The sequence below is a fragment of the Lissotriton helveticus genome, chromosome 5_1, assembly GCF_964261635.1.
Source record: "Lissotriton helveticus chromosome 5_1, aLisHel1.1, whole genome shotgun sequence".
NCBI lineage: Eukaryota > Metazoa > Chordata > Amphibia > Caudata > Salamandridae > Lissotriton > Lissotriton helveticus.
In genome coordinates, this window is record NC_136065.1 from 1,787,385,109 (window position 1) to 1,787,409,015 (window position 23,907).

Sequence of the window (23,907 nt, forward strand, 5' to 3'; positions counted from 1 at the left end):
TAGGGACTGCACTTAGAAATACCAACTAATGATACAAAAACATCTGGTGTTTTTAGCAAATAAATCTTAAGTAAACCAAGGGATAGTGGTTATAATAGTTTACTGTTTGTAGAAGCAGCAATTTAGAATGATGTCAGATGGAAGGTATTGGTTGGGAAAAGAGACCAGTAGGAAGAGACCCCTATCTGGGAAAATCTGTTGACTGGGATTGGCGATAACTTTAGAATGCATTTCTAAATATTTTGTGAAAACATCAATATCTAGCAACAAAATGAGTGTTCAAAATGCATAAACTATCTAAATAAATTAGATGCAAGCCAATTTCAAGGTCTTCAGCCCTGTAGGCTAAACAGTTGTAACGTATTCAATTTTTTTTTTTATCTTGCCACTGCTGTCAGAACACCAAGAAAGTTCACAATGGACTGGTTTGTAGACGCCTCAGCACTTTTGCATTGGACCTCATACCAATCTCTGGACCAAGGTTGAAGGCGGACACTTTTTATTGCGTATGTCGTTAGCCCTTATATTGCGGTATGGAAACAACATTTTACCGTGAAGGTTTTTGGGTCGGACTATATTATTCTTTTCCTCTCCACAATTAATTTTCTGCAGCTCTGTTTTAGAGACACAATCATGGGTGGCTGGTATCAAAACGTATTTAAATGCTTAATGTCTGAAGATTTGGAGCGTTTGCAAGAGAAACGTGAAAAGTGAACTTTATATTGGTCTGGTCGCAGTTCAGCAGTATGTGACTTTCTTCAATTTCCTTTGCAGGGGTGGGGGGCTTGGATGGAATTGACCACCTTATACAGCTAATTTCTAAGGATCTAAATACTTTGTGTGCATGTGAATAAGTCTTTAGCTTACCACTTTCCCAGTTGAGGTACTTCAGGGGAGAACTGTCAGACCACTGCCAGCCACCATTGATGTCAAAATCATTCAGCCCAATCCAGAGGGTGGAACTGTACCCGGTCAGCACTCCTGGGAAATAAATAAAAGACAGAGTGAAGAAAGCAGCGGGTAGGACAAGAAGTGAAAACAATATGGCTATAGAAAAAGTATGTAGAGGAATCGGACTAGAGAAAGAAAGAAGAGGAAAGAATAGTAGACATGGTGCACTCTGAACAGGGGGGAAAGATGAAAAAAGAAAAGGAATACAAAAAGAAAAGTAATGAATATGCTACTTACCAGTATGCATCTGTTCTTGGCATGTAGGGCTGCTAACATTCATATCTTATGCATAGATCGCCGCCTAGTGTTGGGTCCGGATGATTGCACATTGTTGTCCTGGAAGAGTCTTCGAAGTATCACGAGATAGGTGGCTTCTCCCCTGGACTACAGTGCGCAAGGGCATCGACTCCATCCCCAGATTGTTTTTAGCCATTGTGGCAGAGATGGAGTGAAACAGTGTAAAGGATGTCCATGCTAATGATGAATATAGAGAGAGTATCTGCAACCGCTACGGGCACCGGGGAGGAGGGCGGGCGATATGAATGTTAGCAGCCCTACATGCCAAGAACAGATGCATACTGGTAAGTAGCATATTCAGTTCGAGGCATGTGGGCTGCTAAATTCATATCTTATGCATAGAATACATAGCAGTCCCTCCATTAACGGCGGTTGCCCGTGCCAGCTGCAGAAGCTTGAAAAAGTGTCTTGAGAACAGCCTGTCCTACAGCTGCTTGCTGTTTTGAATGCACATCTACACAGTAATGTTTGGTAAATGTGTGTGGTGTAGACCATGTGGCTGCTCTACAAATGTCTTCTAAGGGAATGTTCCCCAGGAAAGCCATGGAGGCCCCCAATTTGCGTGTGGAGTGCGCCCTTGGGGGTATTGTTAAAGTACGTTTAGCCTTTTGATAACAGATTTGAATGCACTTAACAATCCATCTGGCTATTCCTGCTCTGGAAATGGGGTTGCCTTTGTGCTGTGCTGAGAAGGCAACAAAAAGTTGTTGTGTCTTTCTAAAGTGTTGTGTTCTGTCAATGTAGTACATTAGCGCCCTCCTAACGTCTAATGTATGAAGCATTCTTTCTGCTACTGTTTGTGGGTTTTGGAAGAATGCAGGCAGGTCAATAGTTTGGTTGATATGAAACTGTGACACCACTTTAGGAAGGAATTTGGGGTTAGTGCGGAGCACCACCCTGTTGGAATGTATCTGTATGAATGGCTCTTGGATTGTGAGCGCCTGCAGCTCACTTACACGTCTGAGCGATGTGATAGCAATGAGAAAAGCCACTTTCCATGTGAGAAACTGAATCTCGCAGGAGTGCAGTGGCTCAAAAGGTGGGCCCATCAGCCTAGTGAGGACCACATTGAGGTTCCACACTGGAGCTGGTGGTGTTCTTGGAGGAATGACTCGCTTCAGTCCTTCTAGGAAGGCTTTAATGGCAGGCACCCTGAAAACAGAGAGGTGTTGCCAATTCTGGAGATAAGCCGCTATGGCGGATAAATGTAGCCGAATGGAAGCGTACGCTAGATTGCATTTGTAAAGATGTAACAAATAGCAGATGATGTTAGGAATGGATGCATCTAGCGGGTTGATATTGTTGTCTGTACAGTACATGACAAACCGCTTCCATTTAGCTGCATAGCAAGCTCGGGTAGTGGGCTTTTGTGCCTCCCGGATGATGTCCATGCATTCTGGAGGCAGGTTGAGGTAGCCAAATTCTAAGACTTCAGGAGCCAGATCGCCAGATTGAGCTGTCGCGGATCTGGATGCTGAATGTCGCCATGGTTCTGCGTCAAGAGCCGGGATGTGAGATGCAGCCTTTGATGCGGTACCACGGAAAGTTCTAGAAACGTGGTGTACCATGGTTGGCGTGCCCATGTTGGAGCAACCAGGATGAGAGTCATCGAGTGTTGCATTAGCTTTCTTGCCACCAGCGGAATGAGAGGCGCTGGGGGAAAAGCGTACGCAAATTTGCCTGACCAGTTCATCCATATCGCATTCCCTTGCGATTCCGGGTGAGGGAACCAGGCGGCAAAGTTTTGGCATTTTGCGTTTTCCCTTGTGGCAAACAGGTCTATCTCTGGATGACCCCACTGCTGGAAGTACGGGTGGAGTACTGATGGATGTATCTCCCACTCGTGCATTTGATGGCTGTATCTGCTTAGCAGATCCGCCATCTGATTGTCCTTGCCCGGGAGGTGTTCCGCCATGAGGAAAATGTTCCTCTGAATGGCCCACTTCCACATGCTCTGAGCTAGATGAGACAGCTGTGGAGAGTGTGTGCCTCCCTGCTTTTGGATGTAGTACATGGCGGTCATGTTGTCCGTCCGGATCAACACGACTTTGTTGCACAAATGTACTTTGAAGGACTTCATCGCCATGAAGATTGCCATCAATTCCAGGTAGTTGATGTGCAACTTCTGCTGCTGGGTGGACCACAGTCCCTGCACAGTGTAGTGGAGCACATGAGCTCCCCACCCTTGGAGAGATGCGTCCGTTGTTAGGATTATCTGTGGCACTGGCTCTTGGAACGGTCGGCCCTTGCAAAGGTTGTGTGGATTCCACCAATGCAGAGAGTTGTATGCCCGACCGGTCACCAACACTAGGTCTGTTAGCTGTCCCCGAGCCTGTGTCCACTGATTTGCCAAGCATTCTTGGAGCGGGCGCATGTGCAACCTCGCGTGCGGGACTATGAAGATGCAGGAGGCCATCATGCCTATCAACTGCATGAACACTCTCGCTGGCAGGGAGTGTTGCGGTCTGAACTTTTGGCACAGCGACTGAATGCTGTTGATTCTGACTGGGTTTGGCTGAGCCATAGCAGTCAGGGTGTTTATTGTCGCGCCCAGATACTGCCGCACATGGTTTGGTTGAAGGTGCGACTTCGGGTAGTTTAGCGAGAACCCCAGGCTGTGAAGGAGTTGAATAGTGTGGGACATGTCCGCGGCGCACTGTTGTTCCGACTTTGCTTGAACAAGCCAGTCGTCTAGGTACGGGTAGACATGTATGTTCTGTCTCCTGAGGTGCGCCGCCACTGTCGCCAGACACTTTGTAAACACTCTGGGGGCAGTAGTCACCCCGAAGGGTAGGACTTTGAACTGATAGTGCCTGTTTAGAATGGTAAACCTGAGGTATTTTCTGTGGGATGGGTGGAGTGGGATGTGGAAATAAGCATCCTTGAGGTCCAAGGTTGCTAGGAAGTCCCCTTGATTGAGCAGGGGAAGGATTTGTTGCAGTGTCAGCATGTGAAAGTGTTCTGACAGTATGTACATGTTGAGGGGGCGTAGATCCAGAATAGGTCTGAGGGATCCGTCCTTCTTTGGGATGAGGAAGTACAGGGAATAGACCCCTGTGCCTTCCTCTTCCACTGGCACGAGCTCGATTGCGCCTTTTTGCAGCATCACCAGTACTTCCTGCTGCAATAAGTGCAAGTGCTCTGCCGACATAGGACGGTGTCTTGGGGGAATGTTGGGAGGAGTGGATGTTAACTCCAAACAGTAACCGTACTGGATAGGTTTTCTCACCCACCTGTCCGTGGTGATGGACGTCCAGACTGGCAGGAACTGCTGGAGTCTCTCCCCGACAGGTGTGGTATGGTCGGGGGGCAGAGACAAAGAGTCACTGTTTGTTGGCGGCAGAGGTACGGGAGTTGTTGTTCCCTCTGCCTCTGCCCTTGGCACTGTTACCTCTGTAACCCCCTCTACCCTGCTTGGGGTACGAGGATTGTGCACCACCCTTCGCGTATTGTGTTTGTTGACCCAATTGTCCTCTGGTAACACCACGTGCTCCTGAGCGACGAAAAGTGTTTCCCCTGAATTGTTGTGACAGAAGCGCCCCCATGGACTTAGCAGTCTCGTTGTCCTTTTTAATTTTTTCAAGGGTGGTGTCTACATCTGGACCAAACAGTGTGTCAGGATTGACGGGCTGGTTGAGGATTGTAGTTTGGATGTCAGGCTTAAATCCAGATATGCGAAGCCAAGCTTGTCGCCTCAACATGACGCTAGTGTTAATCCCCCTAGCCGCTGTATCTGCCACATCAAGTGCACACTTTATTGCAGCGTTGGAGATAAGCTTTCCCTCTTGTATGAGCATTTCGGCTGCTTCCTTAAACTCATCAGGTAGGTGTTGAAGGAGCTGTTCTAGGGTGTCGTAATGCGCCCTATCGTATCGTGCCAATAGTGCCTGTGTGTTTGCAATACGCCATACATTGGCAGCCTGCGCCGCCACCCTCTTGCCCGATGCCTCAAGCACTTTCGACTCCTTGTCTGGGGGAGGAGCTTCACCCGTGGTTTGGGAGTTTGCCCTCTTGCGGGCATTGGCGACCACCAACGAGTCTAGAGGCAACTGTCCTCGAATATATGCAGGATCTCCAGGTGCTGGCCTGTATTTTTTCTCGATACGTGGGTTCACCACTATCGCCCTGGTAGGTTCCTTAAAGATCTCTGGGGCATGTTTAAGGACACCTTTAAGCATAGGAAGTATTTTAACTGTTCTCTCTGAGACGGAGAAAGTGTCAAATAAAAAGCTTTCCTCTACCGGGTCAGCATGCATGTCCACATTATGATTTGCTGCTGCCCGTTCGAGTAAAGCATTAAATGCAGCAGAATCCTCTGTTGGAGAAGTACGTGTCCCAAAGCCTTGTGGATCTTGTACCACCTGATGTCCACCTTGGTCCCCAGTGTCGCCATATGAGTCCTGCTGAACATCAGGGTCATTGCCAACTGGGAAATTGTATTGGTCCTGTTGGTCATCATCATCTCCTCCCGATTGGTTGGGGGAAGGTGATGGACTCCTTCTTGGTGGTGGCAGAATAGGCTCAACAAGTGAAGGAATGTCCTGTGCTGGCCTCTTCTTCTTCAGTGGAATAACATAGGATTCCAGTGGTTGGGAAGTGATTTTCCTCTTATAAAGGGTCAATTTCCCTGTTTGGGCATCGATGCAATGCTCAGATTGGTCCTCTGAGGCGTGATATTGATCCGAGAGGCTCTTTGGCGTCGACGGATCCGACGGTTGTGGCACCGACGTGGTTGCAAAGGCCTTTGGGGCCACCTTCGGTGGCAGAGTGTAAAGAAGCTTGCTTGAGGACTTCGGAGGTGTGTCCACTGATTTTGGAGCCGATGGCGTGGAAGCCGTGGACGACAAAGTCTTTTCCCGAATACGTTGAAGGGAGTCGGTAACCTGCTTTGTGAAGGAGGTAGAGGGTTTTGTAACCGACGGCCGATGTTCGGTGGCGTCGGAGCCGCTTGGTGTCGACGGTATTTGCGTCGACGAATCTTCGGCTGCAATGTGTCGCGGCTCCGTTGAAGGCTTTGGCGCCGACGCCGTTGCAGCAGCTCCGGCATCCTTGTGCCGATGCGTTGAGCCAGCGGCCTTTGGGTCGTGGCTTTTAGTCGACTTTGGGTCGGCCGTGCGTTTACTTGACGGCGCCGTAGCAGCGTCCGAAGGCGTGTCAAGAGGTTTAGGTGTCCGCGCCGGAGCAACCGTGGTCGACGCCTGATGGACGGCCTTCTTAGAGGATGGCTCCTTGTGCACCTTCTGCGGCGCTGTCGACTCAACAGCCTTCTTCGACTTTTGTGGGCCGGAGGGCGACGGAGTCGATGAAGGAGCAGGCTTCGATATTTTTTGTAGGACGTCGGCCATTTTAGGTTTTGTCGATTCCGTAGGTTTCGGTTTCGATTTCGACTGGACGTCGGCCATCTTGTGTGCCGTAGAATCCGAAGGTTTCGGTTTCGATACGGGCAATGGCGGCTCCGCTTGAGTGTCCGTGGCCGGGCCACAAGGCGGGGCCGGGGATAGCGGGGCAGGGTCGTGGGTAAGGCCGAGTGGCGATCCCGTGACCTGAGCCTGAATAATGTAGACATCGGGGCATAGCTCCTCCTCTGAGCTATCTTCCACGGCCCCATAAACTTCTTCGTCGTCCCCTACCTCCTCGACGTATTCAAGGTCTGGGGCCTGTCCTTCGATGTATTCCTCTGGATCGGCCTGGACCTCCGTCGACGGTGGCGAAATCTGGAGATGATGGCTATCGCCTTCCTCCTCGGGGTCGTCGAATATGTTGTCGGGTGCCGGTGTCGCTCGCTGGGCCTCAAGGCGCACCGCGCGCCGAAGCTTGAGCGTCTTCTTGGACCTGAACTTAGAGCAGGCCATGCAGTTTTCTTCGTTGTGGTCCGGCGACAGGCATTTATTACAGACCGGATGCACTTCGATGTGTGGATATTTGGATCCACAGACGGGGCAGAACTTGAACGGGCTCCGCTCCATGTTAAGTTCGCCGGTCTTGCTGCGACGAGAGGGCCTCGATGTCCGAGGAGTTACTGGACTCCGTAGATTTCCGGCTCAGAGAGTCGGACGACGCTCGAGACCGTACGCAAACAATACCGACGCAGGTAACGAAGGCCTTTTGGCCTTAAGATGAAAGTTTATCGGTTCCGACACGGAGACGTCGAAACCACATCCGAACCCAATGGCGGAAAAAAAACAATCTGGGGATGGAGTCGATGCCCATGCGCACTGTAGTCCAGGGGAGGAGCCACCTATCTCGTGATACTTCGAAGACTCTTCCAGGACAACAATGTGCAATCATCCGGACCCAACACTAGGCGGCGATCTATGCATAAGATATAAATTTAGCAGCCCACATGCCTCGAACACTATTGCCCAGCTTCCCTTTTGGAAATTGGGTAAGACGGCATTAGACGAGCGTATAAACTGCATGCTCCCTCTTGCTGCCAAAAGTCTTCCCAGCATGTCAAGATTTTTTAATTAAAAGCACCACCCATCCCTTTAAGGGACCTGACGGATTTTAAAACAAATCCTGAGGTGTGAACGGAGACAGGCAATCTGTTTTCCCTTGCACACCTCCATCCACGGATTTACAGTCATTTCTAAAGTGTCACAAAATGTGACCCGCTTCATTAATATTTAGGAGAAGTTTTGCAACCCTTTACGAATATACACTTGCAAAGCGGCTGATCAGTACATCGGACTCAACACAAAATGCTGGCCAAGTTGCAAAAATCTGATGCAAATTTGGCACACACTGTCTGCAAGCTTCACAATGATACATCAGGCCAAGAGTTCTAAAAACATTAGTGGGATTCATGACGTTTACTCAGGCCTTCCCCACAAATCTACACTAGATTACACTTCTTTTTTTTCCTTAAGACGTTATGGCTTGTGAAAGGGAGTTAGATAAAACAGCTAATTGTGCTAAACATGCTTTTGTGAACGCCTTCACGTTGCCATCTAACTGGCTACCTGTCACCTATTCATTTTTTTCCAATTCTTAATTAATAAGGATTACATTTTCCTCCCACAAAAATACCAGAAATCTTCCCCATTTCCCGTCTCAGAGTTCAGGCATACCTCTAATTATGAAAAGCCAGAGGAAAAGGAAATTGCCAGCTGTGAAACCTTTACATGGGGACCCAGGGCGACAGGTACAGCTTTCTGGACATTAACTGGAGCAATTAATGTCATTTACCACTAGTACCTAGGGGCCACAATGGCCAGGGAACTGAAGTCGAAGGGACTATAGTGGGCTACTTACCCAATGATCATAGACAGTTGGTTTGAGGGAGGGAGATTGAGAGGACTCTTGCAAGAGTCAATGGGACACTGGCAGCCCAGCACAAACAGGACCACTATATTGTGTAGCATATACATGGAGTTCAACATGCCCAGACACACAAGTCAAAGTGACCTACACCACACAGTAATGTAAAATATGAAATGTGAAAACATGGCGCAGCAGCAGACAACAGTAGAGAGTGTCGCACAGTTACACGTGATAAAAGAGCAGTGCAGGCCAAAAGCTCATGCTGATGAAAAATAGGTGAAGAGTTTACTTGAGAACAGGGTGCATGACCTGTCAGGTCATAGTTAAAGGAAAACTTGTGTTTAGTTAGCTTAAAGGAATGTATGGCCTTAGCACACAGGCACGTATTTTGTGTTTTCAATACATTGGAAGATGATTAGATAATAGAAGCAGGAAATTGAATTAGCCAATAACACATGGAATCTGATAAGAGGTCTTAGGATCACAATAATAAACCACACAAACCAATAAATATGCATTCAGCCCAAACACACATGTGTTCCCAAGTAAAAGAATACTTCATTTGTTAAGCATTGTTAGAACTACAATAAAGGATGTGTAGTGAATTAGGCTAAAGTCTATGGGTCACAGGTGACCTCATGTTTTCTATAATTAACGTATACCAATGTGTAACCATTTAGTAACTTTTTTTTTTTTACTTTTGCAATCCCTATTGTTTAACTCTGTATAAAAATAGCTGCCAGTGAAGCATCAAAATGAGACCGGCTGCTTACTTGTGTAAGGATGTTGGCTCTCACTGTCACAACAGTAAAGAGCTGTTTTACATTGCCAAGAGGAAGTGGTCTTTTGTTCATTCTTAAGATACCCTTCAACAACACATTTGTGTAGGCAAACTTCAAATGTGTCCAGATGTCATGGAAGAAAAAGACTCCAGTTACAGGAGACTAAACAAACTTTTACATGAGGGACCGAATAGACAATCCCTCCATAGCAGTTTAAGTATAAAGAGGTGTATTCTTGACTATAGGTTTGAGTAACACCATTGTCAGTCTCTCATAACCTTGGCTGATAGGGCACTAGTGAAATGTAAATTAAAGATACATTGATCTGCTAGTTCTTGGCACTGAATAGGACTATTTTCAGTGAGGATGATGACATTGAGCAAGGGCAGAATGCTGTCCCTCGCACAGAAGTAAACTAAGCGCTGCAGTGGACGGACCCATTACCTCATCTGTATGCAGTGATGAGTGGAATCAAAATGTGACTCTACAACAATCTAATCAATAAAGAGAGCGGACTGAAAGCCGGGCATGTATGTATGCATTTTTTAAGATTTTCTTTGTTTTAGTAAAACAAAAGGTCTTGTCTAACACCTAATCAACAAAGCTAATGCTATGTGTTACGAGTGAACAGGGGACATTCAATGGCTTCTTTGAGAAGTATTATGTTGACTTAACACTACATACGGTCATCCTGGCAAATTTAAGGAGTGGATACCATTTACACAAATTTACCAAGATGCTTAAAGTCCTCTTCACCCCTTTAGAATATAATTAAATCCATTATGAACCAGGATTTACCCAAGTCGTGTTTACCTGAGTTTTGATAGACAGCTTTTGCTCCAGAAGAGCTACATGAAACCATAGAAGTTGTTATCACCCTAAGAGTCCCAGATATCAAGATCTACATAGATGTGACTCAACATCTGCCTCATTCACTGGTGTAGACCAGTGTCACACTAGTAACTAAATTAAGTGCTCTTTGGGGGGGGATTATTTTTTCCATCATTGAAGTACACTAAACAAACTGCCATGGCCAAGAGTGCCTGCAGCTCAATGTCAGATGCTCAGAGAGCTTACTTACTCTTTAATCAGGTAATGACCACCAACTTGAGGCTAAACAAGTCAGAGTACGGAATGTCAGTGTACTGGCATTGAGTTGCGTCTGGTTTCTGGTGACCAGGAATTCATCTGAATGTCAAGTGATGATGAACCTTATCCACTGAGAGGAAACCTTGCCAACGGGATCACATATTATATATTGTTTGCTAGCATAGTCAACGTGGCCTGCCAAACCTGAGGTGCAAACTCTGAAAGTAAATAAAGAGCTAGCCAAATACCCAAGTCACTGAGAGTTGGGGTAAGCAAGTGTGGTGTTATCAGGTGTCACTGCTAACCCATGGCAGCCGATGTGCCTCTGCTCCAGCTCAGTGTACATACTCATCATTGTATATCCTGTTATTGTCTGCTGATTGCTCTGATGCTGCTATGTTGTTTTGTGTGCCACCGTTGCAGGCCGTTTACACAGCCAGAAACCCCAGTGTTTGCACTGATCCTTGGCCAATTGGCAGGGACCAACCTCAGACCATTGGGAAGTGGGATAGAATACCCAGCATGTTTGTATAACAGTCATTTTGTGAGCATAACGAAGATTAACACCCATTCACCTTCTCTCTGTAGTGTTCCTTTGAGCAACAAGGAAGAAGTATCCCTGTGTGCTATTACATTTAAACAATTGTAGGCTTCTATGCCTGGTGAGCTAGTATTCAGAACACATTTTCTTCAGCACCATCAACAAAAACTCTTCATTCTGTTAGCCTCCCCCCTGATCTCTGAGCAGACTTTCAAAACAAACTCAGTGCTGCTGAGAGGGGGCCTTCGAGGTGGTAAATTGCTTCTGAGGAACCAGGATCACACAATACAAAAGCCTCAACTATATGCCTCATAACAGTCCTGAATATCTCCACTGCATGGAGATGGAGCAGGGAATATAGAATGAAGAAAGAGACCACAGGGGTCAGAGCCTGATGGCAGTGGGATAACACGCTCATTGCTATGCGTCGAGCCAGCCTCCGCAATCACGTAAATCCTGAGGAACACACAGGGCATCTACTCAATTTCAGAGCAATCATGCTGAACAGTGGATGGTGGCGTAGAGCTGATACTGCTGCTATGATGTTTGAAGAAGCAATGGTAGGGACAGAGTCTGCAAGATAGCACCTGCCTGTGACGAAAGGAGGCATGGGCTAGGAATGATGCCCAGCAGATTTACTAAGTGGTAGGTAATCCAGCACTCTAGTTTCACACTGAACTAGTAGGAGAGTGAAGTGATTGCAAGCTCCACCGCACCAAAGACTGATCGGAGACGGCATGTGGTTACATGCAGGATGGGTGAAGGCCCATAAGAAGATGGTGACCTGAAAAGAAGCGATGCAGAGAGGGTAGTCCACCCTCCCAGTAAAGACAGGCACCCGAGACATCAAAGGGCAGTGAAAAGGTTATAGATCGATGAAGCGCTACTAACTCAAGACACAGGTGAGTGGAACCCTCCCTTCTCCTCCATAGCACTGATTGAACTGATTGAAACAGGAGGTCCCAGGTGAACACTATCAGCTGGAGAACGTGGTAAGGGGTACACCTGGTTGACTTACCTGGAGGGTCAGACTAGAAGTTTAGCGTAGCAGTGAGATGGTCGCCTGGATGTATATTACAATTTTCCAGCTGAAAATAAGAAGCTGTGGAATCCGCTCAAACTGGAGAGATCATGGTAACGGGGTAGCAGTGAATGAGATATGGAAATCGCTCCCATACATGAATTGCAAACGGTTAAATAGCAGATGAGATGGAGAAAGAGCAGGTGCCCGATACGCAGTGACACAAGAAGGGGGGCTCCGGCCAGTGATAGGATAGCTGGAAGATGAGACACTGTGATGAGGAAGTGTGCACCGCGTACACTGCTGCTGTTGGAGAAAAACCAAACAGCTATACATTTGGCACATGAATATCTTAGGAACAGGGAAGCCGATACCACCAATCAAAAAAGAAAGGCACTAACTGCCTCTGACCAGTAATAGACAAATGGCGGCACTGCAGTGAAAGAAAATGGCTAGGATGAAAATGCCACACTCTGATGGATTTCTAATCGAATTCTATGCCACTTTCATCTACATGCTTGTTCCTGTTTTGGAGGAATTGTTTAACAGGGACATCTGCGTCTGGCCTCCACTCGAGAAGCGGAATCAGTTGCTCTTCACAAACAGGGCAGAGACTGTAGAGGCATCAATCTATAGGCCCCTCTTGATGCTTATTGGCAATTATAAACAAGCATTTGCAATGCAATAGGTCTCGCATTCACGCAAGTTTGAGCTATTGGCATTGTAAATGACAATGCATTTTATGTATGTTTTGGGGTTTAAAACATAAATAAAAGGCATTGTCATTTACAATACTAATAGCTTAAACTCTCGCAAATGTGAGACCTATTGCATTGCAATAAAGGGCCTTCTCAACCGCTTATTAGATTGCAAATATTAGTGGTGGAGACCGACCTGCGATGTCTTCAAAAAAGTGATAAATAGTGCAGTGAAGAAGATGTGTAAGTGTTGTAAATTAAACAGACACAAAGTGTGAAGTGAGAGTTACATATGACCCAGACCCGACCTATAAACACTAACAAAGCACTCCAACACCTTTCGCTCTGTGATTACACTGTTGCGGCTCAGGAGGAAGAGTGGTAGGCTATTTCCTGCCCTCGCCGTGATTTGAGTGTGCAGTGTGGCATTGCGTAATGTCATTGCTATCTTTGGCCTAATAAAAACACTCCGACTGTATTAGGACCCTGGCTTCACCACCTGGTGCATGGCAGGCTATGCTTTAATGGATGGTCTCGGCTGCAGCTCCGGCCTCGAACAGTGCCCCTGCTATTACTAGTGAGCGAGAGGCACTGAGGTTGTGGTATTGTTATTGATGGCGGTGGTATTGGTGGTGGTGGTGGTGGTGGTGGTATTGGTATTGGTGGCAGTGGTATTGGTGGTTGTATTGGTGGAGGTGGTGGTATTGGCGGGATTGGTGGTGGTAGTATTGGTGGCGATGGTGGTACTGGTGTTGGTGGTATTGGTGGTGGTGGTATTGGTTGTGGTAGTGGTATTGGTGGTGGTATTGGTATTGGTGGTGGTGGTATTGGTGGTGGTGGTATTGGTGGTGGTGGTGGTATTGGTGGTGGTATTGGTGGTGGTAGTGGTACTGGTGGTGGGAGTATTGTGGCATTGGTGGTAGTATTGGTGGTGATGGTGGTATTGGTGGTGGTATTAGTGGTGGTGATGGTGGTTTTGGTAATGGTATTGGTGGTGGTGGAATTGTTGGTAGACGTATTGGCGGTGTTGGTGGCGGTGGTATTGGTGGTGGTGATGGTGGTAGTGGTATAGGTGGTAGTGGTATTGATGGTGGTGGTATTGGGGGTGGTGGTGTTGGTGGTGTTAGTGGTAATGGTGGTGGTAGTGGTAATGGTGGTTGTGGTACTGGTCGTGGTGGTACTGGTGGTGGTGGTATTGGTGGTGGTGGTAGTATTGGAGGAGGTGGTGGTATTGGAGGAGGTGGTGGTTTTGATGGTGGTGGTATTGGTGGTGGTGGTATTCTTAATAAAACAGGCTTTTGAAAACAACCCGTCAGGTGTCTTTAGTACAGATGACATTAATTTGCTAATCATTTCTAAATCCATTTTACTTGGGGGGTCGAAACAGACACAAGATAATGTTGGGTTAAAGTGTTTGAAAGCAGACGACGTGCTACGGGGGCAGCTGTGCTGCTTAAAAAAACACAAGTGGTTTCAGCTGAAACGCCTGTCTGGCCTGCAATAGGAGAAACTCCTACTTACAGACGAAATAACAGGTCCAGTGATACAGCCGAAGTAAATGGCCCAGTCGCCATGGGAGGGTACAAATGAAGACAAGGCCGTACTAAGGAGGGACTGACAAGCTTATTAACGAATCCGAAGGCAGCGTTTACGAAAGACAATGTCACAAGCCAATTAAAAATACGGGAGGAGAGTGGGTGCGGCCAATCTCCAATACTCTACTACAGCAGTCTTGCAGAGCGAGCAGCGCTTGGCTCGACCTTAAAACCAAGCACTATTCTCACCACCAGACTGTTACCCTTAATGCTGAACCTGATGCACTGACACACCGACCAGTGCAAGTCTATTCCCAGAAGTTACTCAATCACGGATGTAAGGAGAGTGAAGGAAAACCAATGTAGAATTATTCAAATGCTGTGCAAAAATTAATATAGATAAGTTACAAATAATGTACGGGTGCTGTATTTTCATAATGGAGCATTTTAAAAGTTGACATAACAAGGACTCACATTTATTTGCAGTGTCATACACATTTCAAATGTGGTATAACATTTGTCTGAGCAACTAGTGTGACAAAGTCCTTCTGAATGTAATAAATTGTGTGTTTATGTTAGCATAAGTAAGCTGCAAAACTAATATTGAGACTTAGCCTGACTGCACTGAAATCCTGGCTTTTAAAACTTGAGCTGTGAATCATGTTCATTATTTAGTTCATAAAGTGTTTTTCCTCTCTTCATTAAATAGTAGACATATGCTTAGTTTAGTGATAATGTTTACTTTATCTGGAACAATTTATGAGCTCACTGCCTTCTGCCGCGGAACACACATACAATGTTTAAACATTCAAGGTGGTTGTCTAGCTGGTAGAACATAGCATAGTTCATTCATATTCTCAAACAGCTATACTTTACTAATGAAATGTAATTTCTATTTGTATGTAGGACAAAGGGACTCCTAGAATATTCATTTTGGGAGGATTTGTAGAGTGAGCTTATTTTACGTAGTCAATTTCTGGATAATGACTAGCTTGAAATGCTGCAATTTTAGGTGAACAGACCATAGTGCCCCTTCACATCATGGTTAGGGCTTGAATCTCTGCTGCTAAAATGTTGTGAAAGCCATTGTATTTGGGAAGTAAATCTGGTACTTTCATTGCTCCTCTTGAAGGTGGACTTCATGTTAATCTTCTTCTTTGCCTTCATTCTTAAAGATTTATAAGGTTCTTCCTTTGCATTCTTAGAGACAGACTCCATGTCAGTCTTCTTATCAAATCAATATTTGTAGATTTTTCATGGTTCTCTCCTTCCTTTAAACTGAGCGTCCCCTTTGACTATTTGCTCGTGATTTAATATTTGCTCTGTGCTAAACTGTATTTGGTTCAGGCTATTAATGAGAATAGAGGTCACCTTCCACTGCCTGAGCTTAGTTACTTTTATTTGCATTTGAAGTATATTGAATTGAAAAGACTAATCACTGCCTTTTTTCCTTCTGTGATGATTTATAAATGTTAAATAAATCTTCATTGTTCGTACTTGAAGGCTATCCTGTGTGGATTTTACGGTGTGGATTTTTCTTTGTGGGTTCTCAGGGTTTTCTTGTAATTTGCAAGGGCTCTAGTCCTTTTGTTCTCACAAATAGCTCTGATCCATCTTTCTGGTCCTTTTTATGACAGGAAGACACTCAAAAGTCAAAAATAAAGAAAGTTGATGTCAAAAAAGCATTTAATACTCTAAGATGAAAAATTGTAAATGAAGTAATGGGAGGGATGAAACTAGGAAGGGGATTCAGCTAATGGACGGAACTGCTGTACATGGAGTCTACAGCAAGGCTCTCTACCAGACAGGTGCTATTGGGGACCTATAAAACGGAGAGGGACCAAACAAGCACTGCCCCTTTCTCCTCTCCTATTTGCAATCGTAACAGAGGCACTGGCATCAAGGATCAGAAGAGGAGACCAAAATAAAGGCATCAAGTTGGTAAACACAGAACATTAGATATCCCTTTATGCAGGTGACAAAAATATTCCTGTGAAATAGACACACGGACAGTGAGAAAGCTATAAATACTCTCACCAACATTGGTGAATTGGAAGGCCTGACCATGTACTGGAACAAATCCAGTGCTTATCTGGTGCAGCAGCCTGCGGAGGGAAGCAAGAACCTCCAATAGGGAAAACTGAAATAGAAGCCTCTAATAATACGTTATCTAGGAATGCAGATTTACAGCACTGAAAAAGGCTTCCTGGGTGGGAATATCAGGTCCGCTATACCAGCAATGCATGGTAGCACACATTTTTGGAAGACACTTCCAATTACACTAGTGGGAAGGAATGCAGTTACAGAAATGATGGCACTCTCTTGATTGTTATACTTCTTAACCACACTCTACCTATTGTAATCCCGAGAGGTTGGTTCCAAGACATACACTCTATCCTTACAGTTTTGATAACGGTAGCTCTAACAAAACCCTGGAATGCAGTGACATTTGTGAATGCTTAAACACTGCTGGCCCAGATGCCTCCATAAAAGTCACACCACAGTCCTATTTACACCGGACATGCCTCTTGGGTGTTTGTAGGCTCTCCCCAGGAAGGAGAAAACATGGGTGACCAAGGGAATTGGAAAAGTGGAAGACCTACATGCGGGAGAAGCATTATTGGAATTCAGAGAATTAGCAGAATAATTGAAACCTAGCAGGGACATTTACTACTAAAATTAGTCTTGACAGCAACACTAAAACAAGTGTGGAGAACAGGGATCTGACAAACCCTGACACACCAGCGCCTAAAAATAACCGTGCCCGCAAATGGCAGGCACCGCACGGAGCTGTTACCCATTATACAAGTCATACTTACACAGCCTAAAATTAAACTGGGGCCCGAAGGGTGAAGTGGGCAGCAGATACAAAGAATCCCATAACTGATGAGGACTGGAAATGGGTATTTCGACGTGCCACAAAAATATTTCAGAATGCCTGTTTCAAATTGATTCACTTCTATCACATCCCTAGAGCGTACATTACCCCTAGTATGGTGATTATATTCTACCCAGGGGTCCAAAGGAAATGTCCTAGAAGCAGGGAGGAGGGATCAGATCATTGCCACATCATATGGCAGTGCTCTGGACTAGCAAAATATAATGAAAAGGTTATGCGCTTCATTAATTAAACATTCTGCCAACATCAGAAATGTGTATACTAGGTCTGTATCCTAGGCCCACGGTGAAAAAGTGACTAGTACATTCGTAGATATGGCCCTGTTACAGGTTAAAAGACTGTTAACACTGAGAGGGAACTCATCTGAAGGGCCATGGATTTATTCATGGAAGTAAAATGTATAGAAATTGGCCAACCTTGAGATTAGGCTGATGCATAGAGAAGCAAGAGGGTAAAAACACACTGCTAGAGTAGGGGATGAAACATTTACTGGGGGTACGAGAATAATTTAAGCTAATTTAAGGCTGGACAATACCCTCAATGTCCCAGATATGCCGACCAATAAAAATGTCAACCGCCCGAGATTGACACCATGCGTTCTGAGGGAGATTGAGTATAAGAAAGCAAACACAAGGAAAACTTAGTAAAAGTAGACCCGAGAAGTGAAATGTACCCATGCTTCGCATCCAAACAAAAAATGGATACACTCGGTACCTATGATATTTATTTGTTAGAGGTTATATCTCAAGTAACTATTCGCCATTACATTGCTGGTAAGTTGATTCAAGGAAGTAAATTAGTGTCAATAAATGCCACGAGTCCGGGCTTCGACTGCTAGCACAGCAAGAGAATGGAGTGTCTTATGTACCACCTTGTGATTTTCCTGGTGTACTGTACTGGGGTTAGTAATACTTTGAATACTGAGGAACCATACACAGAAAATCTTGATAATTGCCATTTGATTAACAACAAATAAAATTTGTTTTAAAAAAAGCGAGCCACACGTTTTTGTAGGTCTCTGCTAAGGAGAGAATACGCTGTCTCTAAGAGACATGTAATTAATATTTTATGGGTTTCAGTCCACCCATAGGCTTCCCATTTGCTATCTCCACCGTCGCTCTCATATTCTTTCTTCTCATTTGTCCTTGTATGCATTTGTCATGCCTTTTCCTTTGTTTAGCCCTCCACGACAGCATGGACCAATTACTCTCTACTTCCATATTTGGATCTGTTTCCGGAACTATTTTTTTCTTTGTTAAAGAGCACTTAACACGTGCGCTCATGTTTTCCCTCGCTATTCCAAGCTCCTCTGTAAACAGGCCTGTAAATCTTGTTCCTATCTCGTCACATTTGCTGTGCATTCAAAGACTGAGGTCAAATGCCAAACGCTGTTTTACGAGGGTGCCTGTTTAGCTATTTTACACATGATTGGTGTACGTCAACTCTCAGGTGCAGCATGGGTATGCGGTGCTTGTAATTCTGAGTGTCCTTGATTAACTTTCAAAACATGTGGCTAAATCACACTTCTCTCACTTCAATTGAAAGACTTTGGGCGCCTGCTTACTAACAAAATCAAGCGATACAAAGCCTTTGTTTAAGTGAATGTTGTAAAAGTAATTCACATGCATTCATAATTAAATTTAATGTTGCACCGGCAAATCAAAGCAGAATACTTTCAACATACTGCGTTTTTTTTTTTTGATTTGCAGGAGCAACATTGCTTTTAATTCTGAGCACATCAGAACTAATTGCAAAACATACGCTTAAATAAAGGCTTTTAATCGCGTGATTTTCTTTGTAAATGCATGCCTAATTAAACTCTTTCCATTGCAGTGATAAAAGCGCAATTTAAGTGGGTGCAATCAAAATTAAAAATGTTTCACCAGCAAATCAGGGAACAAATAAACGCAATAATTTGGCAGTGCAAAATTACTTTTAATTCTGATTTACCTTCAAAATACTCGTTTAAAAAATGTTTGTCATCGGTTTCACGTTTCAAGGTTCAGACATACACTCACATAAAGCCTCTATGAAATACACAGAAGTGCATTATTTACATCTCCCCTTGACGTATTATTCATCATGGCTTTACGCTTGATTTTCAATTGCACACCCATCAAATTAAAGGCTGACCATCACATGGAAACAACAGTGACAATGGTATAAATATGTTTCTTATGTATACCTTTTATTAATCTCCTTCGCGCGATGCAGCATGAAATAACAATCGAAACAAACATAATTAGTAGGAATACACATATACATTGTTCCATGCATGCAGGAAGACCACAATAACACCTTACATTATGTTAACTAATGTAAATAACATTATTACATTGTTATTATATTATTTATACATGATGCCATTCGTAAGAGGAGAAATGCTTTGGAGATGTCGCTTCTCTATGTCGATGTGGGTCAGCAGCGCTGCTTTCAGTGCTCCAGCCCCCGTGCTGGTGATGCTGTGAGGAGGGCAGTGAGGGGAGTGAGCATGGCTGAGCTGATGTGCCATTAAGCATTGACAAGGATACCAGCCCTGATCCAGAGGATGTCAGAGAGCAGACAGAACCTGAACAACAGAAGCTATCAAGTGTTAAATAAACAGAAACAGATGGGATTGATGACAGATACAAAGCCACAAGGGCAAGGTGCGAAATGACACAAGACAGAGTGGAGGAACTATACAGGAGCAGAAAGCCAATACAACATGAGGTGTTGTCAGAGAAAGAGCCATGCTTGCAGTAGTGTTAAATACGCTTTAGTTGTGTTGGCTCAGGAATGACTCTTACCCTATGTAGATCTCACTCCCATGGTGGTCTGCAGTCTAGTAGCTTTAAGATGCCACTATTGTGTCCTGCAGAGCCTCCCGTCCTTTCCCGGTCTATACTGGGAAATTCTATAATCTTCTTGGGGAATGATGGTGCGATTGATAGTTTTAACAGACCTCCTTTTAAGGAACGGCTAGTAACCACCAGAAACAAGCATCCTGGGACCTGTTTCGGGGTATTATCCCCCATCAGCCAGGCCCAGGATGTTTTTTAACGGTCCAGGGAGGACCTGGCTTGGCAGTTCGAGGTGGGCTGTTCCCATGAGGAACAGGGTCAAGACTGATTTGGATATGGCGGGGTCCAAACTGAGGTGGCTTAGTGAGCAAAAGAACAATGGATTAGACCCAGATCTGTGATTGGGGTGAGTGGTTTCGTTGTTGTTGTAATACTTTATTCGATAGATGTTTATCATAAAAGTACAAACATACAAAATACATAAAAACAATCTACACAATAGTATTACATTTCCAACAGAACAGCACAAGACAATTAGAAAGGAAAAAAGAGGGTTTTAAAACAATACAATCATCCTAAATAGCTTTTATACATTGCCCAGCAACCTTGAACGGATTATCCAAGCACCCGCGAGGTATTTTGCAACCCCACAGACGATAAACATAGAGGCAGTGTTGGTTAGCATAATTCGCAGGGCTGATCTATGATCCTTCACGCCCAAAACCCTACACACTGGTTTCAACCATTTGTTCCTAACATGCTTATAGGCTATACATGCGAATAGAAAGTGGCCCAGGGTTTCCTCCGGGCAACTACAGCCTGGGCAATTTAAGTCATGCTCCCCCTTGCTTTTCCAACCTTCCATAAATTTCTTGAGGGGCAAAGTGCCGTATCTCAGCTTCAAAAACAAAGTCCTGTCTCTAGGTGGCTGGATGAAATCCAGGAAGGGTTCCAGCTTACAAGTTGGTTTATGATCAATGAAGTTGGTCGTCAGGGTTCCCAATTTGGGTTTGACATAAACCTTGGCCTCAACCCAGTCCCAATATAATTTTTTGACAATTTGTTTAGCAGGTGGACATTGCGAGGCCCAAGACTCTCCCAAACCTATAGATGTTGCCAACAATTTAAGGTTGTTAAGCCACTTTATCTTGTTGTTGACATTTAGGGATATTAGTTCGTCCAGCACTCGAGCATATTCTGTTAATTCTTGAGTCCTTCTAAGGCGCACCCAAAATAACAGCGGCCTAAGATGGATTTTTATCAGAAATAGTTTTTTTACCCATGTCAAAAAATAATGGTAACAAAGGGGTTGACACTGGGAGTGAAACCAAATCTCTAATGAACTTATTCTCTGCGGATGTCAGGGCCTTAATATTTTCGGTACCCCAAAGTTCAGAACCGTAAAATGCCGAGGCAACAGCCTTCCCTTCATAAACTGCCAAGGCTGGGGCAACCGGTCTGCTGATGGAAAGGCGCTGGTTCTTTAATATCGCTCCAGAGACCCTTTTGAGATTAAGTACCATTTTAGATATATGGGAGCCCCAGGACATATTATTGGATAGCCTAACCCCCAGGTAGTCGAATTCATTCACCACCTCCAGATGGGACCCGCACAATGTAATGTGTACCTTCCTAACCTTTCTATTTGCAGATAAAACCATTAGCTTTGTTTTCAAGGTATTTATCGATAGACCGTGCTCTTTACAAAAGAGAGCGAAACGGTCAAGCAGTTTTTGCAGGCCCTTCGGGGTCTTAGACATCAGGAGGGTATCAGCCGCAAAGAGGAGTGAGGGGGTCTTCTCTCCGGCAAGGACAGGCGCATCCGCAGGGTCCTCCCTCAAATGGTCCACCACCCCATTTATAAAGAGGGAGAATAGCGTTGGGGCCATCACGCATCCTTGCCGCACCCCTCTGTTGACTGATACCCTCCCTGTCAATTGCCCCTGACTCCCCCACCTTATCCTTGCAAAATTGTCCTCATGGAGCTTGATGACCAATTGCAGCAAATAGCTTGGGAACCCCATGGACAGTAATACCTCCCATAATTTGGCTCGTGGAATAACATCAAATGCGGTTTTAAGTTCAATGAAAGCCAGATAGAGGCTGCCCTTATTGATAGATACTGACTTCCCTTTTTTTTTTTTTTTTTTTTTTTAAATCATTTTTATTGATTGCAAGAGAGAATATTTACAATACTGAAATTGCATTAATTATGCATACATATATGAAAAAAGAAACTGTACATATAGTATTCATTGTATATAAGAGAAAACAGAAATAGAGAAGAGAAGAAGAAAAAAAACAACAAAAAAAAACAAAACAACACAAGCGTGCTGGTAACGCAATACAATCATACACTTAGTTTATAAATGATCCCCATATTTTTTCCCTTCGTTCTAGTGCTTTTGGGCCTCTGAGTTTAGCCAGTGATAGCTCCATTGTATAGATTTCATGAATTAGATACCACCAATCCATAACAGTTGGGGGTTCTTTTGATATCCAGGTTCGCGCGATGGCCAATCTCGCGCAAGAAAAAATAATTGTTATTAAATCCTTGAAATTACTATTATTATCTTGTATATCAAGTAAAATTAAGTGGGCAGATATGGCCGAATTTTTTTTTTGTTTTTTGTTAAGAACCTCGGTTATTCCTGCCCAAAAAGTTGAAAGTTTCGGACATTGATAAAGCATACGTTCAATAGCAGCGGCTTCTTTATTACATTTTGGACATTTGGTACGTTCATTAGAAGTATTGCCAAATGTCCAGTTTGAGATTCTCTGTGGTGTATAGTATAATTGGGTGATTGTCCTGTAGAATTGTAGCCTTAAATTTGAAGAGTGAACAACTCGATTAATTTGTTTAAATGAGCTGGTGATCTGGTTGGAATTGATATTAATTCCCAGCCTATTAGTCCATTTGTCTGCTATCTTCCCACAATCGCCAACATGGCCTTTATTCAACAGAGTATAGCTTTTACTAATAAGAGATTTGGTGAGATTCGAATAAATACATTGAAGAATCTCTGATTGTTCGACGCTCACAATTTTGTTTTTGTTAATCAAAAAATCTTGTAGCTGTATGTATTTAAAGTACATGGTATCTTTAATCTTATATAGTATTTTTAATGTATTGAAGCTTAGAAGACCTTCTGAACCATAAAAATCTCCTAAAGATTTAATACCATGATCTGGCCATGATAGATACTGACTTCCAATAAACCGCACAGAACCGAAGCACCTGGTCCATTGCACCAACATTCCGCCTAAACCCGGCCTGAAAATGTGTTAGTACACCTTCATCCATAAGCCATGTCTCTACTCTACTTATAATGACCCTGCCAACTACCTTTTGGATGGTATCAATTAAACTAATTGGTCTATAGTTGGCAGGGTCCTCTCTATCACCTTTTTTATAAATCGTGATCACCTCCGCCCCTTTCCTAGATTCTGGGACGGGATGGCCTGACTGGATTAAATTCATTAGGCATGCTATAAAGTCTGCCCAAATTAGGGGGTCATAAGAAAATAAGTCTCCAGGCAAGCCATCTGGGCAAGGTGCCTTGCCTGGTAGGATATTAGAAATAGCATCTCAGACCTCTCGCGGGGAGAATGGGACAGCCTCGGTAAGAGAATCTGTTCTTAGGTGGGACAAGGGTAATGGTGTTGGGTTAGCTTGAGCAACATCATCAAAATATAATTTTGAAAAATGGGCATGCCATTGCTGTTCATTAATATGATTTAAAATAGGATCAACTCCTCTACGGTCTAAAATATTAATTAATTTTCAAAAAATGACTGAATTCTTTCCACAGGCCGCGATTTTAAGCTGCTGCCAATGGTCCTCCTCCCAGTTTCTTTTTGCTAGAAGAATGGTGCTCCGGTAGTCCCTCCTGGCCAGTCTCACTGCTATGGTGTCTTTCGATTTTATAGCTAAAGCAATAGCCTTCCTTTTGTTCCTACAAATTGCTGTATACCAAGGATTAGTCTTTGGGGGTCTAGGATCAGCTGGTGGATTCCCTTTAGAATTTTTAAGGAAATACTTTCCTAT

At 44.3% G+C, this 23,907-nt stretch overlaps 1 protein-coding gene across 1 annotated transcript in view; it reads right to left on the reverse strand.

The window, feature by feature from the left end:
• MRC2 (mannose receptor C-type 2) overlaps positions 1-23,907 on the reverse strand; it is a 545,797-nt gene that overhangs the window by 310,153 nt on the left and 211,737 nt on the right. The window contains 1 exon segment of the mRNA XM_078645096.1: positions 868-981. Coding sequence (XP_078501222.1) covers positions 868-981 — 114 coding nt within the window.